Here is a 13,044-nt window from a genome sequence, read left to right as displayed (position 1 = left end):
CCCACTGCACCACCCAGTCCCAGAGGAGGAAAGGACAGTGTGTGACCCACTGCACCACCCAGTCCCAGAGGGGGAAAGGACAGTGTCTGACCCACTGTACCACCCAGTCCCAGAGGGGGAGAGGACAGTGTGTGACCCACTGCACCACCCAGTTCCAGAGGGGGAAAGGACAGTGTGTGACCCACTGCACCACCCAGTCCCAGAGGGGGAAAGGACAGTGTGTGACCCACTGCACCACCCAGTCCCAGAGGGGGAAAGGACAGTGTGTGACCCACTGCACCACCCAGTCCCAGAGGGAGAAAGGACAGTGTGTGACCCACTGTACCACCCAGTCCCAGAGGGGGAAAGGACAGTGTCTGATCCACTGTACCACCCAGTCCCAGAGGGGGAGAGGACAGTGTGTGACCCACTGCACCATCCAGTCCCAGAGGGGGAAAGGACAGTGTGTGACCCACTGCACCACCCAGTCCCAGAGGGGGGAAAGGACAGTGTGTGACCCACTGCACCATCCAATTCTCTGGCCACGTGTCTTATTCTCATTTTATTTTAAAGATTTATATAATTGTGGACCATTTGTAGTCATTGTCGAACAGGCAAAATTAGATCTATCAGGCCTTGGGTAGCCATCAAAAGAACGATATAGCAGCTCACAGTGAATAGAATCATAGAATGGTTACAGTACAGGAGGCTGCCCATTCAGCCCATCGAGCCCATGCCGACTCTCTTAGAGCCCTTCAGCTGGTCCCAATCTGCCACCCTTTCTCTGTAGCCCTGCCAATTAAATTAAAATAGAATCATAGAATGGTTACTGTGCAGTGACCTTGGTCAGACTGTAGCCCCACTAGCTGTTCTGTCCACTATCTGACTGGCACACACAGAAACACGGGCGTACTGAGGCATCTGCACTTAAGACACCTGGTGGTGGTGGTGGTGGCAAGGGGGTGATTTTAACCTAACTCTCCGGGTGGGAATCTCACGGGATCGGGTCGACATCGGTTTTACCCCCTCCGTCCATTAGCACTGTTCTTTTGACTTCAATGGAGATTAAAAATCGTCTGGAGTGTAAAGCCATCATCGCGCCCGATCCCAGCAGTTTCCGAGACGGGCGAATTCGGTTCAAATTGCACCCCGTTCTTCCCAGTCTTTCATTTCAACACTTTAACACTGCCCTCCCCCCCCCCCGCCAGGATCCCACTGTGAGCAGCCTCTTTACCCTGCTGGTCTGCTCCGTGGGACATGGCAGGTTCTGGCTCTGATGCCCGTGAATCTGCCGAGGTGTCAAACAACAGTTCCAGACGACGCTCACCGAGAGAGGCTGAGAATCCTCAACACAAGGCGACGTCTTCAATGACTCATTGATCGGCATGGCTCAACCGAGAGAGAGAGAGAGAGAGAGAGAGAGAGAGAGAGAGAGAGAGAGAGCACACACTAGCACAGCCCAGGACCAGCCCGTTGACATGGCAACAGACAACCCACCTTTGTTTCCTTGTCTAGATCTCACTTTATTTGATCACCGGTTGCTCTGGGACGGGGCCCAGAGAGACCAGGAGGGTCATGGTTCTATCCCTGGGCTGTGGCGGGGTGGCAGGAGGGTGCTTCGATTGGACCAGGTGCCACGCAGCTCAGAATGGGACTGCAATGAATGCACCAGTCACGTGATGTTCACAAGACCCAATAAGACCCCGGCCAGTTACGTTCGGGGGATCCTCGATGAGGCAGGTGGTTGTGAGCCTGGTGCATGACCTGATAATGTGTAGTGTGTGGTTGTTAAACCTTTGCCAATAAACCAACTCGTTCTTAATCGCAATGCGTTGCTATGAATTCTTACATAAGAACATAAGAATTAGGAACAGGAGTAGGCCATCTAGCCCCTCGAGCCTGCTCCGCCATTCAGTAAGATCATGGCTGATCTGGCCGTGGACTCAGCTCCACTTACCCGCCCGCTCCCCGTAACCCTTAATTCCCTTATTGGTTAAAAATCTATCTATCTGTGACTTGAATACATTCAATGAGCTAGCCTCAACTGCTTCCCTGGGCAGAGAATTCCACAGATTCACAACCCTCTGGGAGAAGAAATTCCTTCTCAACTCGGTTTTAAATCAGCTTCCCTGTATTTTGAGGCTGTGCCCCCTAGTTCTAGTCTCCCCGACCAGTGGAAACAACTTCTCCGCCTCTATCTTGTCTATCCCTTTCATTATTTTAAATGTTTCTATAAGATCATCCCTCATCCTTCTGAACTCCAACGAGTAAAGACCCAGTCTACTCAATCTATCATCATAAGGTAACCCCCTTATCTCCGGAATCAGCCTAGTGAATCGTCTCTGTACTCCTTCCAAAGCCAGTATATCCTTCCTTAAGTAAGGTGACCAAAACTGCACGCAGTACTCCAGGTGCGGCCTCACCAATACCCTGTACAGTTGCAGCAGGACCTCCCTGCTTTTGTACTCCATCCCTCTCGCAATGAAGGCCAACATTCCATTCGCCTTCCTGATTACCTGCTGCACCTGCAAACTAACTTTTGGGGATTCATGCACAAGGATCCCCAGGTCCCTCTGCACCGCAGCATGTTGTAATTTCTCCTCATTCAAATAATATTCCCGTTTACTGTTTTTTTTCCCCAAGGTGGATGACCTCACACTTTACGATATTGTATTCCATCTGCCAAACCTGAGCCCATTCGCTTAACCAATCTAAATCTCTTTGCAGCCTCTCTGTGTCCTCTACACAACCCGCTTTCCCACTAATCTTTGTGTCATCTGCAAATTTTGTTACACTACACTCTGTCCCCTCTTCCAGGTCATCTATGTATATTGTAAACAGTTGTGGTCCCAGCACCGATCCCTGTGGCACGCCACTAACTACCGAAAAGCAAAGAACCCGTGAAGGACATACATTACAGCGGCAATCTGTCCGATCTGCTGCCCCTCGGGTTGCCAGCTCTGCCCCTTCCCACGTCCATCACTTACCTCTTCATGAGTCCAGCTTGAATGAGGAGCTGAGCCAGGTCCTGACTGACGGCTGCACTGGGGGAGCCCACCATAAAATGGAGAATCACCTGCAATGAGAGTAGCCAACAGCCGTTTAAAGGCAGTGCCAACAGGAAAGGGACTCGGTTACTGCTGCCCGCTCCTCCTCAGGAGACTCACGAGAGTCGTGAATGGGTCTCCGAGACTCAACATACCACCTGCCTCCGTCTCTCGTCTCCCCGAGTCCTCTCTGAGGTTCCGACCCGGAGGGAAAAGTCCTTTCTGAAGCCCCGTGCAGACATGGAGAAAGATGCAGACCCCACGGTATGCGATCATAGTCCACCTAATCCACTCACCCTTCAGGATCAGCGCGTAGTTATATTCAGGGATGTCTTTGGTTTACAAAAACAAGTCACAAATTGATACGGTGCAGGCTAAGAATCTGAGAAAGCGCAGAGCAAAAACAAGAGAGGCTATTCGGCTAATGAAGCCCACTCCTTCCACACAGCCTCTCCACCCATTCATTGATTCCAGCCCATCCTTTCAATCTCCTTCCACCGAGCATATACAATCCATCCCATCATTTCCTCCATTAACCAGTGACTTCACTTCAAAAGTACTTAGTTGTCAAATTTATTTGTTTCATTTTAAAACACTCCTGTGAAGCGCCTTGGGATGTTTTACTACCTTAAAGGCACTATATAAATACAAGTTGTTATTGGTTGTAAAACGATTTGGGACGACCTGAGGTCATGTAAGGCACCACATAAATCCAAGTGCTTTCTTTCTTGCTAACAAGCTCGCTCTCCCACCTAATTAATCTCCTTAGAGAAGTACTTTCTGAAGTGTAGTCACTGTTGTAATGCGGGAAACGCAGCAGTCCATTTGCGCACAGCAAGCTCCCACAAATAGCAATGTGATAATGACCAGATAATCTGTTTTTTTTTTATGATGATGATTTAGGGATAAATATTGGCCGGGACACCGGGGATAAATCCCATGTTCTTCTTTGAAATAGTGTCACGAGATCTCACACGTCCACCTGAGAGAGCAGACAAGGCCTCAGTTTAACATCTCATCCAAAAGATGGCTCCTCCGACAGTCAGTGCAGCACTGAAGTGTTGGGCCAGATTTTTGTGCTCTGCAGTGGCACCTGAACCCACACCTTCTGACTCAGAGGCGAGAGTGCTACCCACTGAGCCACAGCTGACACTGCTATAAGAAAAGAAAAGGATTTTTTCCTCAGTAGAACCGAGACTAAGGGGAGGATCCGATGGAGGTGTTCAGATTTCTGAGGGGATTTAAGGTAATCGGAAAAAAAATTATTTCTGCTGATCAGTAAGGTAATCAGGGGGCATAAATTGAAGTTCATCATCAAAAGAATGAAGGGACAGGTTAGGAGAGTTCTTTTCAATATGTTCACCAGAAACAGTGGTGGAGAAAGCATCCATGAAAGCTTTTAAAAGGGAAGTGGATAACTCTGAGCCGACACAGGCACGATGGACCGAATGATCTCCATTTGTGGGGTAAAATTCTATGGTTCAATCTTCTCACCCAGTCTAGACTGACACGTCCAGTGCAGTACCCGAGGGGGTCGGTCTTTTCGATGAAAGGTTAAACAGAGTCCCAAAACTGGACACAAGAGTCAAACTGTGGCTTCATCAGTAATTTGTATAGGTTTAGCGCTATTCTTCGCTTTTGCACTCTATGAAATGTAGCATCCAATGTGCTTGTCTCGTTAAAACTTTATCAATTTGTCCTCCCACTTTAAACATCTGTGTATCTGAACCTGTAAGGCTCTCGCTCCCCTGCTCCTTTTAGAGTCAGTTAATGACTCTCCTTCAAAAGTGATACGCTCCAATATTGAGAGATCACTTCTCAAGCGACGCTCTTAATTATCACCTCAAATTGCTTCCAGCGCCAGTGACAGAGCTGTACCTGCTAATACTTCAGCCTAGTGTTCCGCAGCACCAAGGACATCTAGATTATATCATCATAGGCAGTCCCTCGCAATCAAGGAAGACTTGCTTCCACTCCTGAAGTAAGTTATTTGGTGGCTGAACAGTCCAATACGAGAGCCACAGACTCTGTCGCAGGTGGGACGGATAGTCTTTGAGGGAAGGAGTGGGTGGGACAGGTTTGACGCACGCTCTTTCCGCTGCCTGCACTTGATTTCTGCATGCTCTCGGATGCACTTCCTCCACTTAGGTATGTCTTAGGCCAGGGACTCCCAGGTGTCAGTGGGGATGTCGCACTTTATCAGGGAGGCTTTGAGGGTGTCCTTATAGCGTTTCCACTGCCCACTTTTGGCTTGTTTGCCATGAAGGAGTTCAGAGTAGAGCACTTGCTTTGAGGGTCTCGTGTCTGGCATGCGAACTATGTGGCCTGCCCAGCGGAGCTGATCAGGTGTGGTCAGTGCTTCAAAATGCTGACCACACCTCAATGAATGAGGACGCTGATGTTGGTGTGACTGCCCTCCCAGGAGATTTGTAGGATCTTGCGAAGACATCGTTGGTGAGATTTCTCCAGCAACTTGATGTGTCTATTTTACATGGTCCATGTTTCTGAACCATACAGAAGGGCAGGTATTACTACAGCCCTGTAGACCATGAACTTGGTGGCGTTCACTGCTGGGTGCCTTTACACTGTTTAATTGGACACAATGAACTTTCACCCCTTGGCTCAGTGGGTAGCACTCTCGCCTCAGAGTCAGCAGGTCATGGGTTTCAGAGATTTGAGGACAAAATCTAGGCCGACACTCCCAGTGCAGTGCTGAGGGAGTGCTGCACTGTCGGAGGCGCCGTCTTTCAGATGAGACTTTAAACTGAGGCCCCGTCTGCTCTCTCAGGTGGATGCAAAAAATCCTATGGCACTATTTCGAAGAAGAGCAGGGAAATTCTTCCCGGTATCCTAGAATATTTCTCCCTCAACCAACATCACGAAAAACAGATGATCTGGTCATTATCGTATTGCTGTTTGTGGGCGCTTGCTGTGCGCAAGTTGGCTGCCACCTTTCCTACGTCACAACAGTGACTACTCTTCGAAGTTCTTCATTAGCTGTAAAGCGTTTTGGGATGTCCAGATGTTGTGCTTTAATCGTAATGACGACACTCTCTCCTGTAGTAGCTGGTCACTTCCTGGGGCTATGGCACCTGCTGGCCCTTGGACCCGAAGAGTAGCGGAGTTATCCCCAGTGTCCTGGGGCCAATATTTATCCCTCAATCAACATCACAAAAACAGATTATCTGGTCATTATCACATTGCTGTCTGTGGGAGCTTGCTGTGCGCAAATTGGCTGCCGCGTTTCCCTACATCACAACAATGACTATACTTCATTGACTGTAAATGCTTGGAGACATCCTGCAGCCATGAAAGGCACTATATAAATACACTTTTTCTTTCTTTCATTTTTACTCTGGCATTAGAGGACAGAATGGGAGCTTGGGAATGACAGTGAGATTCAAATCGCAAAGTAAATGCCCTGTGGTGACTGGATTGATTAAGATAGCTGGGAGAACAGCAGGTGTGAGAAGTCGTTTGCGATGTTATTTACAGCCATTACTTTTCTCCAGCTAAGTAAATGACATGTTACTGGCCAGCTCTGTGCTTGGGTTTTCATTAGTCCTAAAGCACAGCATTAAGCTTGTTTGTCACTGTCACTCACCGCTAGCTGAGGATGAAGCCTCTCACCCACCTGTGCCCACCGGCTGGGCTTAATCCTCTCCCCCAACTAATGGGTTTAGTCCTCTCATAAAACTGTACCTCGGTTTAACATTCTCACCTAACAGCCACATTTAACACTCTCACCCACTTGTACCCAGTGCCTGTACTGAAGTGTCAGCTGTGGCTCAGTGGGTAGCACTCTCTCGCCTCTGAGTCAGAATGTTGTAGATTCAAGTCCCACTCCAGCAACTTGAGCACATAAAATCTAGGCTGACACTCCCAGTGCAGTGCTGAGGGAGTGCTGCACTGTCGGAGGTGCTGTCTTTCAGATGAGACGTTAAACCGAGACTCCAGTCTGCCCTCTCAGGTGGATCTAAAAGATCCCATGGCACTAATTTGGAGAAGAGCAGGGCAGTTATCTCCGGTGTCCTGGCCAATATTTATCCCTCAGTCAACATCACCATAAACAGATTTATCTGGCCATTATTGCTGTTTGTGGGAGCTTGCTGTGCACGAAATTGGCTATCGCGTTTCCCACATTACAACAGTGACTACACTCCAAAAGTACTTCATTGGCTGTAAAGTGATGTCCGGTGGTCGTGAAAGGCGCTATATAAATGCGAGTCTTTCTTTCTTTAACCCTCTCCTCTACTCGTCAAGTTTAACTTCTCATTTACTTGCTTGACCACTGTGACCACTGACCTTGCCCACCAGCAATGATTAACTCCATCACCCCAGGATTAAGCCTACAAACAAAGCAAGCATTCCACTTTTTGGGGGAAGATTTTACTTTTTTAAAAAACAAATTCACTCTCAGGATGTGGGCACCGCTGGCAAGGCCGGCATTTATTGCCCATCTCTAATTGCCCTTGAGAAAGTGGTGGTGAGCCACTTTCTTGAACCGCTGCAGTCCGTGCGGTGAACGTGCTCCCACAGTGCTGTTGGTGAGGGAGCTCCAGGAACACTAATTTGATTGAATTTTTTGAGGAGGTAACCAGGAGGGTTGATGAGGGCAGTGCGTATGATATAGCGTAAATGGATTTTAACGAAGCTTTTGATAAGGTCCCACGTGGCAGACTGGTCACAAAAGTAATAGCTCATGGGATCCAGAGCAAAGTGGCAAGTTGGATCCAAGATTGGCTCAGAGGCAGGAAGCAAGTGATAATGGTTGATGGGTGCTCTTATGACTGGAAGGCTATAACCAGTGGGATTTCGCAGGGCTCAATGCTGAGTCCCTTGCTTTTTTGTGGTATATATCAATGACTTGGATTTAAATGTTGGGGGTATGATTAAGAAGTTTGCAGATGACACTAAAATTGTCCGTGTGGTTGATAATGAAGAAGAAAGCTGCGGACTGCAGGAAGATATCAATGTACTGGTCAGGTGGGTAGAACAGTGGCAAATGCAATTCAATCCGTATACGTGAGAGGTAATGCATTTGGGGAAGTCTAACAAGGCAATGGAATACACATTAAATGGTGCGACACTGAAAAATGCAGAGGATAAAGAGACCTTGGAGTTCAGGTCCACAGATCACTGAAGGCAGCTATCAGGAAAGATGGGAGATGCTGGGTATGTTTTCTTTGGAATAGAGGAGGCTGAGGGAAGACCTGATTGAGGTGCATAAAATTATGAGGGGCCTGGATAGAGTGGATAGGGGTCAACAACCAGGGGGCATAGATTTAAAGTAATTGGGGGGAGGTTCATAGGAGATATGGGGGGAAATTTCTTCACCCAGAGAATGGTAGGGGCCTGGAACTCACTGCCTGAAAGGGTGGTAGAGACAGAAACTCTCACCACTTTTAAAAGATACATAGATGTGCACTTGAATTGCCGTAATCTACAGGGCTACGGACCAAGAGCTGGAAAGTGGGATTAGGCTGGATAGCTCTTGGTCGGCCGGCGTGGACATGATGGGCCAGAATGGCCTCCTTCCTTCCTTCACTCGGGGAGTTGTTGGCCTGTGGGGTTCCCTGCCGCGGAGAGTTGTTGATGCCAGTCCTTGCGGCTGGGGGTGTCGGGGGGTGTGGAGGGGGCATGGAGGGGGGAGGTGCTGGGGTGGGCGATCAGCCATGATCTTGTTGAATGGTGGTGCAGGCTCAAAGGGCCGAATGGCCTACTCCTGCACCTATTTTCTATGCTTCTATGTAAATTTATATGATTCTACGATTCTAACCCAGCGACGATGGAGGAACGGTGATATATTTCCAAGTCAGGATGGTGTGTGACTTGGAGGGGAACGTGGAGGTGGTGGTGTTCCCATGCACCTGCTGCCCTTGTCCTTCTAGGTGGTAGAGGGCGCAGCTTTGGGAGGTGCTGCTGAAGAAGCCTTGGCGAGTTGCTGCAGTACATCTTGTAGATGGTGCACACTGCAGCCACGGTGCGCCGGTGGTGGAGGGAGTGAATGTTTAAGGCGGTGAATGGGGTGCCGATCAAGCGGGCTGCTTTGTCCTGGATGCTGAGCTTATTGAGTGTTGTCACAAGCAAATGGAGAATATTCCATCACACTCCTGACTTGTGCCTTGTAGATGGTGGCGAGGCTTTCGGGTCTGTTCCCGTGCCTGGGGCTAATGGGGTGCCTCAGGAAATACCGGACAAATTAGGCGGGGAAGAGCGCAAAGCCCATCTACTCACTGAAATGGGGTTAAATATATACAACAAATCTAGCTATGGCCAGTCGGGGAGATAGAACATGAACCAATCTGCCCTTTCAAAATGTATTTTCAATAGACTTTCATCTGACATCTTTGTTGCAAATGCAAGTATCCATGAAGTTGCTGTTTGTCTCTGTGGGTAATGTTTTTACTTGGAGGCCTCAGCCTTGCTCTGAAGCCTGGTGCCGGGAGTCGATGTCCTTCCCAGAGCCATCACTCTGGTGGGCTGACGCAAGTTACCAATGACTCCCACGGTCTGAGCATGTGCAGAATCTACCGGCGTGTTCACAAGTCAACCATCAGTCTAGTCTCTGGTTTCAAAACAAGCAGGAGGATCAATTTTGCAACCGTTTTTTTTTGAGGCAAGATTTCACAAGAAAGCTATTAGCAATTTTTTTTTAAACTGGAGAGAAAGAGGAAAGAAAGACCGAGGCGATGATTAGGGGCACGGTAGTATAGTGGCTATGTTACTGGACGAGTAATCCAGAGGCCTGGGCTAATGATGCAGAGACACAAGCTCAAATCCCACCAGAAAGAAAATAAAGACTCGAGCGCCTTTCACGACCACCGGACGTCTCAAAGCGCTTTACAACCAAGGAAGTACTTTTGGAGTGTAGTCACTGTTGTAATGCGGGAAACGCGGCAGCCGATTTGCGCACAGCAAGCTCCCACAAACAGCACTGTGATAATGACCAGATAATCTGTTTTTTTTTTTAATGATGATGATTTAGGATAATTATTGGCCGGCACACCGGGGATAAATCCCCTGCCTTTCTTCGAAATGGTGCCATGGGATCTTTTACGTCCACCTGAGGGGGCAAATGGTACCTCGGTTTAATGTCTCATCCGAAAGACGGCAACTGGGGAATTAAAAATCATTTAATTAAATAAAAATCTGTAATAAAAGTAATGGTGACCATGAAACTATCGGATTGTTGTAAAATAAACAATCTGGTTCACTAATGTCCTTTAGGGAAGGAAATCTGACGTCCTTACCCGGTCTGGCCTATATGTGACTCCAGACCCACAGCAATGTGGTTGACTCTTAGCTACCCTCTGAAATGGCCCAGCGAGCCACTCACTTGTATTGAAGGCAAGTCCACATCCTGTGAATGAAAAAAAAGCACCCGAGAATTCGAAAACAATGATTGTGCAGCGAACGTGACTAATGATTAACTTTCCAGGAACTATAAACCACTTCACTCTTACTTCATTCCAAAATCTTCTAACTTTTATCGCATCAATCATTCTCGGGGTGTGGGCGTCGCTGGCAAGGCTGGCATTTATTGCCCATCCCTAGTTACCCCAGGAAGATGGTGGTCTGTGGTCTTCACCCTGAACTGGTAGCGGTTTGACAACTCGCTTGGCCAGCTCTGAAGAGTCAACCACGGGAGATTAATTGGGAAAATATTAAATGGCTCAGGTAAAGTAAATCCTGAATATTACTTCCAAATAAGGCAGGAGGGAGGTTCTAAATATAAACTACCAAAAAATAAATTAAAAACTTGGATCAGATACAGGGATAAAGTTCTTCACGCAAAAGATGAGATATGTCTGGAATAAGCCACTCAGCACCTGGAAGAGATGCAGAGTTTAGTGGCGCTCAAAACACAGTTGGATGCCAGAATGGGAGAGTTTAAATAATAATCATCATCACAGGCGGTCCCTCGAACGAGGATGACTTGCTTCCACAAGGGTTCACAGATGTTTCAATGAAGGACCTGATGTTCCAGTCCTGAACTCGAAGGGTGGAAGATGCCTGGGCGTGGATTTTTTTAACGTATGGTGACCGTTGCACACCAGCCACCACACGGGCTCGACAGAGCTCGGCCTTTATCCAGTGGCAAGGGTTAACCAGGACGACTGGAGACCTGCTCTGCTGCATGGACCTAGTGCGCACACATATCGCAGTGTGGGCAGGTCCGTGCTGCCCCTGGGCCCTCGGCTCTTCTGGGCCCCGTAATCTCATTCGCCGCACCTTCACCATGATGTCCCAGGGCCTGGCACTCCAGCTCTATTTATAGCCCCGACCTGCGGTGGTGTTCTCAATATTAAATAATAAAGGGATGAAACAACAAAGGTTCACCAGACTGATTCAGCGATGGGCGGGGGATTGTCCAAGAGGAGAGACTGAGTAGACTCGGCCAATATTCGAGAGTTAGGAAGTAAAGACAGACTTGCATTTCTATAGTGCCGTTCACAACCACCGGACATCTCAAAGCGCTTTACAGCCAATGAATGTACAATGTAGTCACTGTTGTAATGTGGGAAATGCGGCAGCCAATTTACGCACAGCAAGCTCCGACAAACAGCAATGTGATAATGACCAGATAATCTGTTTTTGTGATGTTGATTGAGGGATAAAAATATTGGCCAGGACACCGGGGATAACTCCCCTGCTCATCTTCAAAATAGTGCCATGGGATCTTTTATGTACATGAGAGAGCAGATGGAGTCTCAGTTTAATGTCTCATCTGAAAGACGGCATCTCCAACGCTCCCTCAGCACTGCACTGGAACATGAGCCTAGATTTATGTGCTCAAGTCCCTGGAGTCGGACTTTAACCCACAACCTTCTGACTCTCAGGCGAGTGTGCTACCCACTGAGCCACAGCTGACACAGAGAGGTGATCTCATTGAAACATACTAAATTCTTACAGGACGTGACAGAGTAGATGCAGGGAGAATGTCTCTCCTGGCTGGGGAATATAGAACCAGGGGGCCACAGTCTCAGAATAACGGGTCAGCCATTTAGGACTGAGTAAGGTGAAATTTCTTCACTCAGAGGATGGTAAATCTTTGGAATTCTCTACCCCAAAGGGCTGTGGAAGCTCAGTCTTCGAATATATTCAAGACAGAGATCGATAAATTTTTGAACTCTAGGTAAATCAAGAGAAATGGGGATGGGGCGGGAAAGTCGAGTTGAAGTGGAAGATCAGCCATGATCTTATTGCATGGCGGAGCAGGCTCGAGGGGCCGAATGGCCGACTCCTGCTCCTAATTTTTATGTTCTTACGAACATCGATGGAAGTCCTTCACTTTTACTATGTTCATACTTTCAGCTAACGAGCTGCCTCTAACTGCTCATCACACGGTGTTGACCAAGCAAGTACAGTAACTTTAAGATGATGCGGACCCACCTCCCAACGTTCCAAAGCGTACTTGTCCAGTGAGGTGATGTCTCGAGCGTGCTTGTCAGGTCCCAGCTGGCTGGTGTCATCTGCCCAGGCTTTGCCCCTGCCAGAACACGGCACATTGGTCAGTGTTTGTAACTATCACAGCCCTTGATCACCAGTAATAACACACGGGAATTTACACAACACACACGGGCATTCACCACAGCCCCTGATCACCAGTAATAACACACAGGAATTTACACATCATCATCACCATCATCATAGGCAGTCCCTCGGAATCGAGGAAGACTTACTTCCACTCCTGAAGTGAGTTCTTTGGTGGCTGAGCATTCCAATACGAGAGCCACAGACTCTGTCGCAGGTGGGACAGATAGTCGTTGAGGGAAGGGGTGGGTGGGACTGGTTTGCCGTATGCTCTTTCCGCTGCCTGCGCTTGGTTTCTGCATGCTCTCGGTGATGAGACTCGAGCTGCTCAGCGCCCTCTCGGATGCACTTCCTCCACTTAGGGCGGTCTTTGGCCAGGGACTCCCAGGTGTCAGTGGAGATGTTGCACTTTATCAGGGAGGCTTTGAGGGTGTCCTTGTAGCATTTCCGCTGCCCACCTTTGGCTTATTTTCCATGAAGG

The 13,044-nt window shown here is 48.4% G+C and overlaps 1 protein-coding gene across 2 annotated transcripts in view; it reads right to left on the bottom strand.

The window, feature by feature from the left end:
- gtf2h4 (general transcription factor IIH, polypeptide 4) overlaps positions 1 to 13,044 on the bottom strand; it is a 103,140-nt gene that overhangs the window by 56,492 nt on the left and 33,604 nt on the right. For both annotated transcript variants that reach the window (XM_070861377.1, XM_070861376.1), the window contains exons 5-6: positions 12,423 to 12,519; positions 2,967 to 3,055 (exon numbers count right to left, since the gene is read on the bottom strand). In XM_070861377.1, the coding sequence (XP_070717478.1) occupies positions 2,967 to 3,055; positions 12,423 to 12,519 (186 nt within the window). The remainder of the gene's footprint in view (positions 1 to 2,966; positions 3,056 to 12,422; positions 12,520 to 13,044) is intronic.

The sequence above is a fragment of the Pristiophorus japonicus genome, chromosome 19, assembly GCF_044704955.1.
Source record: "Pristiophorus japonicus isolate sPriJap1 chromosome 19, sPriJap1.hap1, whole genome shotgun sequence".
Classification (NCBI taxonomy): domain Eukaryota; kingdom Metazoa; phylum Chordata; class Chondrichthyes; family Pristiophoridae; genus Pristiophorus; species Pristiophorus japonicus.
The sequence above is the reverse complement of the archived record's forward strand: the minus strand, read 5'-3'. Positions and strand labels throughout refer to the sequence as shown.